The 16809-nt window shown below is 43.3% G+C and overlaps 1 protein-coding gene across 2 annotated transcripts in view; it reads left to right on the plus strand.

Annotated features, from left to right (window-relative positions):
• BRF1 (BRF1 RNA polymerase III transcription initiation factor subunit) overlaps positions 1–16809 on the plus strand; it is a 230182-nt gene that overhangs the window by 38330 nt on the left and 175043 nt on the right. For both annotated transcript variants that reach the window (XR_004645421.1, XM_034767834.1), the window contains exon 3: positions 15174–15347. Coding sequence is in view for 1 of the 2 variants with exons in the window: in XM_034767834.1 (XP_034623725.1) it covers positions 15174–15347 (174 nt within the window). In the remaining variant the exon portion in view is untranslated. The remainder of the gene's footprint in view (positions 1–15173; positions 15348–16809) is intronic.

Consider the following 16809-nt stretch of genomic DNA (forward strand, 5'->3'; position numbering starts at 1 on the left):
TCATTGTCGTCCCCTGGACAACATTAAGGAGCACTAGGCCCTTCTTAAAAGGGTGGCTGCGAAGTTAAACTTACAGATCAAAGAGATCGTGGAGGAGGACGATGACCTCTTCAACGTTATTTTGGCCACCACCCCTGCCCGGGTCGCATTGCCTGTCCACCCGGGGGTCCTCAAGATTGCCAAGTCATTGTGGCAAACCCCCTCTAATATTCTGCCGACTTCCAAGAAAGCAGAAAAGAAATATTGTGTCCCTGCGAAAGGGTTTAAATACCTGTATACGCACCCCTCGGGACATCACTGGTCGTGTCTGTGGTGAATGAAAGGGACAGACAGGGCCAACTTAGTTGCACCCCCAAAAATAAGGATGCCCAAAGACTCGATTTATTTGGCAGAAAAGTTGGACGGCCAGCCTTCAATTTAGGGTGTCGAATCACCAGGCCCTGTTGGACAGATATAATTTTAATCTGTGGGACATGTTGAATAAGTTTATGGAGGTTCTCCCACAGGATCATGCCCAGGAGTTCATTGCTCTGGTGGATGAAGGCACGGTGGTGGCCAGGGGAGTCCTTCAAATGGCCTGGGATACTACTGATTCGGCGGCCAGGGTGGTTGCATCTGTGGGTGGCCATGAGACACAGCTCATGGTAGCAGTCCTCCTGGTTGTCCCAAGAGATGAAGGCCACTATTCAGGATCTCCCATTTGAGGGGGCAGGGTACTTCGAGCTCACGGACTCGAGACTCCATGGCCTTAAAGGCGCCCAGAAACCAGGGAAGCCAGAAGGAGCCATTTTGAGGGTGCCCCCGAGGACAATGCCCCAGTCAATCTACTGGATCCATCCCTCTCCTTCCTCAACCACCTCCACTCTTTCCAGTCGGCCTGGTCCTGTATCACTTGGACACGATTTCTTCAGGCTATACCCTTCAGTCTGTAGCCAGCCCTCCCTCCCTCCCACCCCTTTTCCCAGTCCCTTTTCAGGGACCCTTCTCATGAGTAATTGCTGGTCCAGGAGGTCGAAAACCTCCTGTGTCTGGGGGCAGTGAAGGCGGTCCCTCAGGACATGTCAGGGAAAGGATTCTACTCCCATTATTTCCTAATCCCAAAAGCAAAAGGAGGCCTCAGACCCATCTTGTACCTGCGTCATCTCAAGAAGTTGAAATTTCGCATGATCTCCCTGGCCTCCATCATTCCCTCCCTGCATCCAGGAGACTGGTACACCGCCCTCGATTTAAAAGACGCACACTTCCATATTTCCATTTTCCTGGGGCACTGGTGCTTTCTCCATTTCATGTTGGGTCAGCGCCATTTCCAGTTTACAGTAATTCCTTCTGGTCTCTCGTCAGCCCCAAGAGTGTTCAAAGTATATAGCGCCAGTGGCCACTTACCTGCAACGTCGGGGAGTCCGAATTTACCCGTACCTTGCCAACTGGTTGATAAAGCGTCGGTCTCGAGATCTAATGCATCTCGATCTTGTCTGTTCCACCTTTCGTGACCTCGGGCTGGTAATAAACGAGAAAAAATCAATCTTAACCCCAGAGCAGTGCAAAGAATTTATCGGGGCAGTCCTTGACTCCACTCGGGCTAGGGTCTTACACCCTGAGACTTGATTCCAAGCCATGGTGGACCTCATCTTGTGTATGTGAGCCCATCCTCTCACCACCGTACGTACCTGAGATTGTTGGGACACATGGCGGCCTGCACTTACATGGTCCTGCACACACAACTCCGCCTCTACAGGTGTGGCTGGCATCTGTCTATGTCCCCAACTGGCACAGCATAGACTGGGTGGTCAGATTCCGGACAGTGTACTGTGGTCACACGTCTAGTGGCAAGATCTCGCATCGGTGCTGGAAAGAGTCCTGTTTGCGGTCCCAGTCTTGTCAGTGACTCTTGTATCCGACACTTTGGACCCGGGATTGGGAGCCCAATTGGGCAATCTTGGTCCAGTCACGATCAGTCCCTGCACGTTGTCAGATAGCTCTGGGTGGTTCGCCTATCCTGCCAAGCCTTCCTTCCTCATTTACAGGGCATGTTGGTGCAGGTCCTGATGGATAACACGGTGCCTGTCTTTTATATCAACAGGCAGGGCAGTGCCAGGTTGGCTGCCCTCTGCCAGGAAGCCCTCCGGCTGTGGGACTTCTGTCTGCAGCACGATATCCATCTCGTAGCTACTCACCTTTCAGGGACCAAGAACGCCTTGGCAGATCGCCTCAGCAGGACCTTGTCGTCTTGTCACAAGTGGTCCCTCCATCTGGAGATGCTCAGTTACATCGTCCACAAGTGGGGAGCTCCCAAGGTGGACCTGTTCGCGTCCAGGCAGAACAGGAAATGCCACTTTTTCTGTTCAATGCAGGATATGGACAGAGGAACCCAATCGGACATCTTTCTGCTTCTGTAGTCGGGGGCTCTGATGTATGCCTTCCGTCTGCTAATCTCCAGGTTCCTGATGATCAAGCAGGACAGGGCGAGAGTGATCCTCATAGCACTGGTTCAGCACACTGCTGGACCTCTCGGTGGCTGCTCCGTTACAGCTAGCACTTTGAGACTTGCTGTCCCAAAGCCACAGCAGTGTTCTGCATCTGAACCTGCAGGTGCTGCACCTGACGGCTTGGCTGCTGCATGGTTGAATGAGCAAGAGCAGCAGTGCTCGGCCGATCTCCAACAGGTTCTGTTGGGCAGTAGAAAGCCCTCCACCAGAGCGATCTACCTGACCAAACGGAAGCGGTTAGTCTGCTGACCTCGGATAAAGACATTGCAGCGAGGTTTGCTCGGGTTGAATTAATCCTGGACTACCTTCTGCATCTCAAACTCCAAGGCCGGTCCCTTTCATCTATCAAGGTCTACTTGGCGACTATCTCGGCCTTCCATCTGCTGCTCGCGAGTAGGTCAGTTTTCGCCCAAGACATGATGGCCAGGTTCCTCAAGGGCCTCGAGTGCCTCTCCTGCACGTCAAGGACCCCATTCCTCTGTGGGACCTGAATCTGGTGCTGTTGCAACTCATGGGACCGCCCTTTGAGCCTCTGGCTTCCTGCTCTCTCCTCCTGTCTTGGAAGGTTGCATTCCTGGTTGCAATAACATCTGCCTGCCGGGTCTCAGAGGTTAGGGCACTCACCTCAGAACCACCCTATTCGGTCTTTTACAAAGACAAGGTTCAGCTGAGACCACACCTGACTTTCCTGCTTAAAGTGGTCTCTCAGTTTCAGACAAACCAGGACATTTTCTTACCTGTCTTTTTTGCAAGCTGCATTCCGGAGACGTCAGGAGGGCACTAGCCTTCTACATTGAAAGGACTAAGCCATTCTGCAAGTTGACGCAATTGTTTGTCACAGTGGCAGACAGGATGCGAGGTCTGCACAAATAATTTTGTCGTGGATCACTGCCTGTATTTGCTACTGCTATGATCAGGTGAAGGTGCAATCCCCGGCAATTGTAACTGTCCACTCGACCAGGGCACAGGCCCCTTTGTCAGCTTTTCTGGCCCAAGTGCCTATCCATGACATCTGCAGAGTGGCCACCTGGTTGTCGGTCCATAAGTTCATGTCCCATTACGCGTTTACTCAGCAGGTCCGCTGCTGGCTTCAGTAGGGCACTACTACAAGCCTTCAGATTGTGAACTCCGAGCCCGCCTCCAAGGACACTGCTCATGTTGATTCCATTCTAGGTGACTCTCACAAGCAAGCATTCAAAGAAGAAAAAATAGTTACCTATCTATCCTAATGTTGTTCTTCGAGATGTGTTGCTCATGTCCATTCCATTACCTGCCCTCCTATCCCTCTGTCGGAGTTGCTGGCATGAAGGAACTGAGGGTGTAGGGTCGGTGGTGTCTAATATACTGACACATGAACATGGCACTCAAGGGGGCGCCACAGCCGACCCTACGGATATCACTAAGGCAGAAATCTCTGACAACTGTGCACTTGGGCGCGCACGCACACCTAGAATGGAATTGACATGCGCAACACATCTTGAAGAACAGCAGTTATGAAAAGGTAGGTAACCGTTTTTTTCCCACATTGGAGGCACACTGCTGTAATGGAGCTGTGTACCTTTGTATAACGAATAGGAAAATGTATCTTTGTTTACTTGAAAGGAAATGTTCTTTGATTAATAAGGTCCATATATCTGGCCCACTCTGAAGACAAATAATTTCCATCTCTGTTCTAGATGATCTGACATCCAAAGATTTGGGTTTATTTCATTAGGGGAAATTATCCCCATGGCCTGCAGTAACAGAAATCATTGTGCTTTTTCTTCCAAGTATAATTAATGTAATATGTAATTTTAGGAAAATAGAATGGAAGTTGGAATTCCCAACTGGAGGGAATTTCATTGGGTGGGGCATTCCCTTGCTGTCAGTGACCGATAGACCTTGTTCCACCATCAATCTGAAAGCAGGCTGAAATACTGTACCCATTGTAATGGATCTGTGGACCTTACTACTCAAAGAAAGGAAATTTTCACATAACCTGATAAATTTTCCTATTCTTTATGTATCAGTCATACAGAATACTTTAAATACACCTCTACCTCGATATAACACTGTCCTCGGGAGCCAAAAAATCTTACCACGTTATAGGTGAAACCGCGTTATATTGAACTTGCTTTGATCCACTGTAGTGCGCAGCCCCCCCCCCCCCCCCCCCGGAGCACTGCTTTACTGCCTTATATCCGAATTTGTGTTATATCAGGTCGCGTTATATTGGGGTAGCGGTGCAGTTGGAGACTACCTAGCATTTATAGATGTTAAGGTTTGTTGAAATATTTAAAATTTCATAACATCATAGGAGTTTAACAAATGGAGCCATCTAGCCTGCCAATATCAAATTCTTCCCCATTGCATCTTTTTTTCATGTGGTGTTATGTTAGGATTCAGATGTCCCAAGCAATTTGGGGTTTCCACCACTTTCCTTGGGAGATTATTATGCTGTCCATTAGGTTTTATTGTAAAGGAAGGTTTTCCTAATATTGTGCTTGCTTATTCCTTTAATTTTACATCATCAATCCCTAGTCATACACTCACGTTTATACTTTCTTATAGCTTGTTTCATTATCCCCTAAAAATTCAGGGATTTTTTTTCTCCTTTTCTTAATGTTCCATATTTTACTGAGGTAAAAAGTTGAACTTATAGGGCTTAATTCAGGGGTGAGCAAACTTTTTGGCCCACATCTGGGTATGGAAATTGTATGGCGGGCCACGAATGCTCACAAAATTTGCGGTTGGGGCGTGGGAGGGGGTGAGGGCTCCAGCTGGGGGTATGGGCTCTGGGGTGGGGCTGGGGATGAGGGGTTTGGAGGACAGGAAGGGGGTAGGAGGTTGGGGTGTAAGAGGGGTCAGGTGTGCAGGCTCTGGGTGGCACTTATCTCAAGCAGCTCCCAGAAGCAGCGGCATGTCCCCCCTCCGGCTCCTACGTGGAGGCGCAGCCAGGCAGCTCTGCATGCTGTCCTGTCCTCAGGCACCACCTCTGCAGCTCCCATTGGTCATGGTTCCCAGCCAAAAGGCGCTGCGGGGGCTGCGCTTGGGGTGGGGGCAGCATGCGAAGCCCCCTGGCTGCACCTACCCATAGGAGCTGGAGGGGGGACATGCCGCTGCTTCCGGGAGCTGTGTGGAGCCACAGCATGTGTGGAGTGGGGCGAGCCCCCAGCTGGATCACTGGAGCAGGGCAAGCCCCTGACCCCGCTCCCTGGCAGCAGCTTGAGGATGTGGCCCCCGGGCCGTGGTTTGCCCACCCCTAGCCTAATTTGTTCTTGTTTTGCAGATGATACTAAACTATTCAAGATAGTTAAGTCCAAAGCAGACTGTGAAGCGCTACAAAGGGATCTCTCAAAACTGGGTGACTGGGCAACAAAATGGCAGTTGAAATTCAATGTTGATAAATGCAAAGTAATGCACATTGGAAAACATAATCCCAACGATACACATAAAATGATGGGGTCTCAATTTGCTGTTACCACTAGAGAGAGATCTTGGAGTCATTGTGGATAGTTCTCTGACAACATCAGAGGCAATGGCAGTCAAAAAGGCTAACAATGTTGGGAATCATTAAGAAAGGGATAGATAATAAGACAGAAAATACCATGGATTTATATAAAGGCAATATCCTATGCCCACATCTTGAATACTCTGTGCAGATGTGGTTGCCCCATATCAAAAAAGATATATTGGAATTGGAAAAGGTTCAGAAAAGGGCAACCAGGATGATTAGGGGTATAGAACAGCTTCTGTATGAAGAGAGATTAGTAAGATTGGGACTTTTCAGCTTGGAAAAGAGACTACTACGGTGGGATAGCATAGAGGTCTATAAAATCATGGCTGGTGTGGAGAAAGTAAATAAGGAAGTGTTATTTACTCCTTCTCATAACACAAGAACTTGGGGTCACCAAATGAAATTAATAGGCAGCAGGTTTAAAACAAACAAAAGAAATATTTCTTCACACAACGCACAGTCAGCCTGTGGAACTCTTTGTCAGCGGATGTTGTGAAGGCCAAGACTATAACTGGGTTCAAAAAACTAGATAAGTTCATGGAGGATAGGTCCATCAATGGCTTTTAGCCAGGATGGGAGGGCTGGTGTCCAGAAGCTGGGAATGGGCGACAGGGGATGGATCACTTGATGATTACCTGTTCTGTTCATTCCCTCTGGGACACCTGGCATTGGCCACTGTCGGAAGACAGGATACTGGGCTAGATGGACCTTTGGTCTAACCCAGTATGGCTGTTTTTTATGTTCTTATGTTTGTTTTTCTGTTTTTTGTTAGCTAGATTAGGACTGTAAGGGAAGAATAAAGAAATCCTTTCTCCCAGAGTAGATTCAAATGAATGGCAAGGGTTAAATGTATTTTCATATTCAGACAGACATTACCCATATAAATGTGCTAACACTATTTTCTGTTAGGGGCACACCAGCCATGTTGAAGTACATAGGTTTCATATTACTCTTTAAGAAATCTTTACTTGGGCAGTCAGAAAATCTGAAGAAATTTTGGAATGGTAATTCTGCTGAAATATGTGACACACACACTCTTTAAGCACAAATTTTCATTTCAAAGCAGCAACAGATAGCATTCAAGACTGGTTTGATAAATAACATCACCGATTCACATCATTTTACAGCCAAGACTCATTGCAATTTAGCCTGAATTTATTTTTAATCTAAGATTAACAGTTAAAAGAAAGGAAATTTAAATGTGGAGGCTGAAGCTCAGTCATGAACTTTTTCCATTGTCTACGTGTAGTAAAATTTATATGTAACTCTGTAACTGCAATATCCAGTTGGAAGGTGATTAATTAAGGACAGAGTTTAATTCTTTAATTAGGACTTCAAGAAAAATTACCTGACGCCTCCTACCTTCAGGACCAAGTTTTGTGCCACCAGCCTTCTTCTGTGTGAAAGAATAGAACAGCTGGGCACTGCTGTCATCTTTTATATATAAAATGTTTTAAATCTGATTTAAACTTTAGACATCTTACTTTTGTTATACCTCCTTTTCCTTCCTGGCTTCCCTTCACTTTTTTTCTTTTTCTTTCCATTGTAGATAATATTTATCTCGTCTTGTGTAGTTTTCAGTAACTGTCTTTTCTTCTTCTCAACAACTTATCTCCCCTCCCCATCCCACCCCCATATCATGTTTTCTGCCTCCTCACCCATCTTATCTTAGAATCACAGAATTGTAGGTCTGGAAGGAGCCTTTCAGTCATTATGTCTAGCCCTCTGCACTGAAGCAGGACCAAGTAAACCTAGACCCATCCCTAACAGGTGTTTGTCTAACTTGTTCTTAAGAACCTCCAATGATTGGGATTCCACAACCTCTTTTGGAAACCTATTCCAGAGCTTTACTATTGTTAGAAAGCTTTTCCTAATATCTAACATAGATCACCCTTGCTGCAGATTAAGCCCACTACTACTTGTCCTACCTTCAGTGGACATGGAGGATAACATCCTCTTTATAACAGCCCTTAACATATTTGAAGACTATCAGATTCCCCCTCAGTTTTCTTTTCCTAAGTTTTAAACCTTTCCTAGTAGGTCAGATTTTCTAAAAATGTTATTATTTTTGTTGCTTTTCTCTGGACTCCCTCCAATTTGTCCACATCTTTCTTAAAGTGTGACACCTAGAATTGGACACAGTACTCCAGCTCAAACCTCACCGTGCCGAGTAGAGTGGGACCATTACCTCCTGTGCCTTACGTATGACACTCCTGTTAATACACCCCAGAATGATATTAACCTTTTATGCAAGTGCATCACATTGACTCTCATTCAAAAAGAATTATATCAGTTCGTGGAGGATAGACACATCAGTGGATATTAACCAAGATGGTCAGGGATGCAACCCTATGCCCTGGGCATCTCTACACCTCTGACTGCCAGAAGCTGGGACTGGATGATGGGATGGATCACTTGATAATTGCCTTGTTCTATTAATTCACTCTGAAGTGTCTGGCACTTGCCACTGTCAGAAGACAGGATACTGGGCTAGATGCCCTGTTCTGTTCATTCTCTCTGAAGTACTGTCCACTGTCCGAGACAAGATACTGGACCGTTGGTCTGATCCAGTATGGCCATTCTTATGTGCCAGGGTGTCATTCCCTGGACCCTGCTCAGAGGCTTCTTCATCTTTCATATCAGCCTCGATCTAGTAAGCATCTGATAAATCTGAAAACCCATGGTTTCTGTGAGCTTGATGGGGGGAGGGTATCTGTTACTCTTTTTCCTCTAGGCTCATGGCTGCTGAGATATGAAGTGTATATCTCTCTGTCTCAGCTATATAGCTGCTGCAATGGGGGATGTTTTTGTTGCTCTATCCCTTCTCCAGCATCAGTTTGTAGTTCCTCATTGCATAACTCCAATGCCTGGCTCCTCTGCTACTGTTCCTGGTTTCCCAAGCTGCTGCAGAATGTAATTAACAGGATTCTTTTCAGTTTCACTGATGCCCACAGGATTCTGAAGAACATTGAAAGCTGACAAGGCTCTTGTTTGTTTTCACTCTGCCGCAGTTTAGAAAACCTCTTACCATCTGCAGAGTCACTGGAGCTGACTGCTAGCAGACAGACGCCACTGCATCAATTTGTACTCAGTTTATATTGAAAGGTTTTACATAACATAGAAACGTAGCTTTTAGTGTTTAATATGAAACAGAAGTTCAGATTCTGCAGAAGTTGATGGCACTTACCTGGGAAAAGTATCTATGGGCAATGAACTGTAACTTTGAATTTTCTTCAGTTTGCTATTTATGAAATTTATTTTTTGTTAACTGCAATGTGGTTTATAACTTCTGTAGAGCAAGTTCTGACATTTTTGGTATGGCTGAAAAATATCTTTTAAAATCATGGGAAAAAGCAATCCTTTCTAAAACTGTCAGATCACTAGTCAGAAGCAAATCTCCTCTGCCTAGAACAATCTAGAAGTGACGTAGATGGGTAATAGAGTAAGTGCGCAGATCAGCAGTAATGTGCCATCTGTTGTGGGAAGGGTAACAACTGACTTAAAATAGTAGACATGCATTGTAGAAATCACTAAGAATAATTATGCCATTTAAAAATGTGAATATAAATGTGATTTGATGTAAACACACTGTCCAAACAAAACAGAGAGATTAAAACTGAGCATAAATAAGCTTTGATAGTAGTGAAGAACAATGAACTGTTATGATCAATAGCTCTGTCTTGAAGTGCTTGTAATGATTTTTTTCTTTTTAATCCTTTAATGCCAGATAGCTAAGGAATACCTTTCATTAAAGATAAATGTGTGTTCACACTTCTCACGAGCAAGACAGCCTTTCAACTGTTTAAGGATTAAACATGTATTAATTTTATCTCAGCAGTAGAATCTTCTTGGGTGAAAAAATAAGACAACACAACTTCTGTTAAAAATGTGCTTTCAAAATTAATCATGAACAACCTACATTAGTTTGAATTACAGAGCAATCAATCAACCTTGTACCGATGAGTTTACAAATTCTGATTAACGCAGCTTAGTTTGAGTAAACAGCATCAGCAGAGCATCAAGACATAGAAGTAGCAAGGATTTCCCCACCAAGGTCTGGGAGCTGCAGCAGTGGAGCAGGAAGAAGCCCAGGGATGGGGGTGTCTGTCTCTGTCTCTCTCTCTCTCTCTCCCTCTCTCTCTCCCTTTGCAGCACTTAGATGTCCGTGTTAGGCTGCTTTTTACTGTTTGACCTCTGGATGTTCTTTTCCATCTACTTATTGATTGTATCATCCAGCCCCCTCCCTCTTTTCCCCACAGTCCACACACTATGCACCACTCCATCCTTTCCTTTCTCTCTCTCTCTCTTTCAGTGTCCTCTTTCTCTCCCTTTATTTTTTCCTCACCTCTGTCTGGATATAAACTGGCCGTGGGGAAGTTTAGGCTTGAAATTAGATGAAGGTTTCTGACAGTCAGAGGGGTGAAATATTGGAACAGCCTTCTGAGGGAAACGGTGGGGGCAAAGGACCTGTCTGGTTTTAAGATTAAGTTAGATAAGTTTATGGAAGGAATGGTTTAATGGGATAACGTGATTTTAGTCGAATAAATAGTGTGCCGTCGCTGGTAAATAGTATCAATGGCCAATGAGGGTCTGGCTGGAGAATCTTGCCTACATGCTTGGGGTTCTACTGATCGCCATATTTGGGGTCGGGAAGGAATTTTCCTCCAGGGTAGATTGGCAGAGGCCCTGGAGGTTTTTCGCCTTCCTCCGCAGCATGGGGCGGGGGTTGCTAGCTGGAGGATTCTCTGCTACTTGAAGTCTCTAAACCACAGGATTTGGGGACTTCAACAGCAGAGTCAAGGGAAAGGGTTGGGACAGCTTTGTGGCCTGCATCATGCGGGAGGTCAGACTAGATGATCATAATGGTCCCTTCTGACCTTAAAGTCTATGAGTCTGAGTCTGAATAAATTAATTAATATTAAAAAAAAAAAAAAAAAAATGGAGCTAACAAATTCTGTTAAATCTTGATGTGACCAAAATCAAACTGCTTTTCTACCCTCACCATCAACCACCTTCCTCCCCAGCACTCAAATTCATATCCTGGGAGTTGTCTTTGACTCCTCCCCCTTCCTTGCCCCACATACCCAGGCAGCGTCTTAAGTCCTGCCACTTCTCTACATCATTTCTACAGTCTGTCCTTTTATTTCTAATGCTGAAAATTCTTGTGCCAGGTCCTCCTCTCATCATCTGCTTTAATTACTCCTCTTAAGGCCTTCTGGACATCCATATTTTCCATCTCCAGTCCATAGAAAATGATGCCAGTAGCATCTTTGCCTGTCATTCAGAACATCTCCGCCCCCTCTTTGAATCCACTAGCTCCTGCTTCAACTTTGCATCAAGCTCAGATTTTTTGTAACCACTTTCATAGGCCAGCTTATGGGGTTTAAACTGTGCATTTACCAGTCCTACAAAGAACTGAGTACATTGTCCTTATAAAATTGTAACCCGCTCCACTTGAGCTGTAGCAACATCTTTGGGTAAGGAGAACAACCAGGAGGTGTCTGCATATTTTTACAAAGCATTATAGCCAGTTTATGACTTGTACTCAGCCTTCAGGCAGCGAGTCCTCAAGGAGGTAGTGTATTTATCCTCCTTTCTCCAACCAATTATTTACTATGGCATTAAGTACTGAGCTTAGTTTATTGTTGAAGGTCTAGAAAGTATTTATTTTGGCTTCATTGGATGTGTTTTCGAGTCTTCCCCTCCATATATATTTATCCACTGAAGAATTGCTACTCATACTTCATTTGTTTGTGCTTGTGGCAATGAGGGCATGGAATAGAAAATTTATTACCAGGAAATTCTTTTTTTATGCCCTAGTTAGGTGGCTACAGGCACCTGCCCTTCAGAAGTGAAAAGTTAGAATTGCTATAGTATTAGTAACAAATCAAATTCAGAGTTACATGTTACAGCCCTGGAAGTTATCAGACTGGTGAGGTAGGCAGAATGGAATGGAAGATAGGCAAAACACGTTAGTCTGCACTGGTGTGTTAGGGCAACAACAAGATTTAGTAGTTAAGGTTTGTTCTTGATAGTTATCTTTAAGTGAAGATGTTTCAGTCTTGGCATATAGGAAGGAGCTAAAAGGAATACAAGATGCTTTGTCTTCCCTTATAAGAATCTAGAAGCCTAATTGCCAACTGTCGTGCCCCATCTTAACTGAAACTGAAGTTTAAAATGGGCACAACCTGTACAGAAAGCGAGGGAAAGAACTGCATTGATCAATGTGATTGTCGTGATTAAAGACCTGTGTAGAGAATGGGCACAATTTCTGTGTGATTTTAATTTACTTTCCTACCATTAAAGCTGTTGGATTTGGCAGTTAGTATTTTGGGAAATACTGTCCAAAGAGGTGGCATTAAAGGGCAGGGGTGAACTAACTTATTGCATAAGTTGGCAGAGTCCTTGCATGTAAATAGCAAGGCCAAGAAAACATCAAGCCACTTCTTTGAAATGAAGAGCAAGTTAGATGGAGAGTCTGAAATTTTTTACCTGCTTGGTGGTAACTGTGAACTTCTCGCTGTTGATAAATCAACCAGAAACACTCATGTTCCCAAACTGCTTTAAATTATATCAGCCTCATACGATGTTTATCAGGGAAATGGAATTTTCTAGTTTTCTGGGTATATGGTGTTTTGTTTTTCATTGAAGATGACTTAGCTCTCGTTTTCTATAATGAAATAGGAAACTGATTGCAAAATGTTAATACACATGTTTGAGGGCTTGATCACAATGTAAACAGATGAACACTTCCACCTCCAGTGCTATAGGTGGGGGCAAGGGCATCTCCAGCATAAAGAGTTGTAGCCACTCTCCAAGATTCTCCTCCTTGTTCTAGGTTTTCTACATTGAGTGAAATCTGTCCTTTTGATGGTGGATTGCCAGGCTGCAATATCCTTGCTCTAGCATGTTACTTTCCTATGTCGTGGACTACCAACAAAATGTGCAAAAGCAATCTGAAGAAATGCTAGCACGTAGAATTAAATCTTCCACTAGACCCACAAAAATTATTGAATAGAGTGCTCCGTGAAAGATCACCTTTCCCAAATGGGCTGTCTTTCCAGATCAGTGTCTTGTGCACACTCCAAACACACTCTTGTACAGTTGCTGCATTTCCTTATTTAACGATATTAATATTATTATTTGAAAATTAGTTGGGTCTCTAGTATATTTTTATTTCTTAATTGCCCCAGTATCAACCTGGGCATGGGGCTCCATAGAGGCTCCTGGGGAAGAGGAGCACCTAAGTAATTGTCTCTTGGGACTACTTCAGGCATCAGTGTTTTTCAGAGGGAGTCATATACGATTCTTAGACGCAACAAGCTTGTTGATATGATGGACTTGTAGAATGGGAGGCATTTAAAGCAGATCCCTGAATAAAAGGGCAAGATGGAAACAAGGAGGAATGAGAAGTCTCTGGTAGAAATAGAGGATGTTTTGTTGGAAGGGTGCAGGCTATGGAGAAAAAAACCAATGGAGGGGAAGAGAGGAGATGTAAGCCAGTAGATTAATTTGGGAGAAGACTATATTTGAAATTTTTTGGCTACCAAGGACCTGAAATTCTTGGAAAAACTCCCATTAATTTCAGTGGGCTTTGGATCATCCCCAAATAGCTTATTTAATAGATATCTGAAAAAACTTTGGAGATGAAACTTGTCCTCCCTCCCCTTCAAAACTTTTATCTCCCTTGTTTGAAAGTTGTGTGCATGATGTCTTGCTTCCTGTCTAATACACAAATGGGATGAGGCATAATTGCCCAGAGCAGCTATGGGTTGATGAGTGCACATAACTCCTATTTGTGCAGAGGTGAGGTTGACCGAGTTCTGTGGTTCTCTATTTGTGTGCAACTTTCTGCTTGGGATGAGTTACACTGAACTATAGTTAGATTTCTGGGAGTGTCTTTACAGGAACTAAGTCAGAATTTTCTTGCTGACTTTCAGATACTGTGCACGTCCCTTAACATATTGTTAGTGATGCTTATGTAGGAAGGGCCTGATTAGTAGGTGCCACAAAGTAAAGAATTACAGATATGTTATTTTTGTGACAATTATGTTGTCACTGTTCTGTTGCCTTAACTGAAAAACTGTGGATAAGCCACATGGCAAATTTTATACTCACCTCATCAAATATGCTTACAAGTTTGTAACATTTCTGTGAAATTAATGGATGCATGTTTCCTGTAAGAACATGTAGTGGAAACATCTCTCTGGTGTATTGAACTAAAGTGTTGTGTTGTGTGTTTTGTTTTTGGACCCATTGATTGTTAGTGAACCCAATACTTTTCATCATGACTTCTCCCATCTTTTCCACCAAGTCAGCCTCACATTCCCTTCTTGGCATGGTTTCCGATAGCTAGAGCTTTGAGAGAGGGCTGGACCTTGCTTTCCATGTCTGTCTTAGCAGCTGTACCACTTCCTATCATGACTCATCTAAAGTGCCTTCACCTTAGAAGACATGTACATTTGTTTTCCTGAATCAGCATAGTCTGGCAGCTAAACCTTAAATGAAGCCTCTTTTCTGTATATGTTCAGAGGAAGGAAGTTCTGCCCTATCAGTGACAACCATGAATAAGCTTTGAGATAAGCTCCATAAGCTCCTTTCCTTGTGGTTTTGGTGTGTTGTTAAGGGAACCACATACTTCATCAGTTTTGGGCAAATTGCCACAAAATGTATAATTTGTTTGCAATTGAAGTGGTGTTTGGAAAAGGGTATAGTACACTTTGGATGCTATCTCATCCAAACGAAGAAGGATGGATCTACGTTTTTGATGTTTACTAATGTGGTTGCCTCAGTTCTGCCCAAATTGAGAACTTAGACCCTGATTTTTTTTTTTCCAGAGGTGCTGAGCACCAAAATTCTCTGGTTGACTTCAGTGGGATGCTGGGCCCTCTCTGAAAATCAGTCTCACTGTCTCAAATTGAGTGCCCAAAAAGAGTGGACACATTTGAAAATATAGGGGATAATCTCCATGGAGCTACATGATCTAAGAAATTGTTCTACGTTGAAAATAACTTACTGTATTATATGCCTTCTTAGTCTTTCTGTGTTTTATTAAAAGAAAGACATTCTTCTGCAACAAAATGCCAAGTAATTTGAATTCCTAAGCAAAGTTTTTCTTAAGTTTGGTCCTTTGTTAAAAAGTGGATTAATTACAAAATTGTTTAAAGAGTTTTCTCTCTCTCTTTTCTTAGGGAAACGTCAAATTCATCACTTGGGAAACCAGTTGCAACTCAACCAGCATTGTCTTGATACCGCCTTTAACTTTTTCAAGATGGCGGTGAGCAAGCACTTAACCCGTGGGAGAAAGATGACACATGTAATTGCTGCATGTCTCTACTTGGTGTGTAGAACAGAAGGAACGCCTCGTATCCTTTCGCTTTTGAGCAAAACAAAGGTCGTTATTTTTTTGGATCGGTAGGTAAAACACATCAGATGTTTGAAAACTTGAAAAATCACTGTTCCTGTGGTGATAATAAAATTCCACTTTCAGAAAGTTAAACGTCCTGTTGGACTTAGGTTAGTTAAAAAACCCTAAACTTTGGGTCCCAATTTGATTCAGTACTATCACTTTAAATCCAGCATTCATTAAAATGTTGCAAGTGTTGTCTCAGCCTTTTCTGACATTTGAAAAAGTGATATTTTACAGTTGTGAAGTGAAACTACCTAATGATGATGCTAACATTTTTCTTGATGGTAGTGTGGTATCTTAAAAAGTACAAAATATTGTTAATAGTATGGCTGCGATAAACAAGCAAGCAGGTTGTAGTGCTGAGTGCTGTAATTGTCTGTGTAACAAATTGTTGATGATTGCACTTGAAAACAAAGCAGAAAATAGCTAAGTATAAAACATCCATCTTGAAAGTGTTTCCATTTGTGATATGAAGTTGTATGCAAAATATACTGCAGTAATTGACACTTCACAAATACCTACATTTATCTCTGTTTTTTCTTTAAATTAAGATAACTTCCTAGGTGTTAGTCCACTATAAAACACTAGGGTGAATAAGCCCCTACAGACAAACTCAAGTCTTTTTACTTCAGCATCACAAGCTACTCTTTCCTCTTGTGGTTACCGTGACATCTGGTTCCTCAGAGGTGGTAGTGTGTGCGGCCATATGGCTCAATTATCCATGTGGTTTTTTTTTCAATCTGTTACATAAACATTCATTCAGTAACTAAAGGGATACTAAGAGTTCAACAGTACTGAAAAGCTTTACAGATCAGAACGGTCTGCTTTAAAAGGGTGAGTTCAGATTCTGGTGTATAAAATGTCTGCCTTTTGCCAAGCCATTAGCTTCTTTTGTTTCAAAACTAGCAACTTGCAGTTGAGAAAAAAGTCTGGTACCGGACATAAAATTAACCATTTCTCTCCTCTCTCCTCCCTCCCCTGTCCATATCTAACCTTTTGGTTTGAAACTTGAATATTTGAAAGTTTGTAATGCAACTTGGAAAAGGCATAAATACATATATTGCCAATTCTGAGATTACGTCCATTTAAGGGTGGTGTAGATTATTCTTGGTCTGTTATATCTGTGGTCCCAGTTTAGATCAGGGGCACACTGTGTCTGGCACTGTATAAATGCATAATAAGGGGCAGCCATGTCCCCAAAAGCTTTACTCTAGGAGGACCAAGAAGCTGATGAAGGGAGCAGGAAAGAGCCATGTACTAACAAAGTAAAGATATACACTCGGGAGCGAAAAACACACAGTCCCACACAGACAAAGTGTGAGGGATGAGGGGTACCATCAAAATGTTCAATATTTATATACCTTTTTAGATTTTTTTCCCCCCCGGACAGATTGTTGGTTTCAAATTGTATTCTGTCT

This window comes from Trachemys scripta, chromosome 4 (assembly GCF_013100865.1).
Source record: "Trachemys scripta elegans isolate TJP31775 chromosome 4, CAS_Tse_1.0, whole genome shotgun sequence".
Classification (NCBI taxonomy): Eukaryota; Metazoa; Chordata; order Testudines; family Emydidae; genus Trachemys; species Trachemys scripta.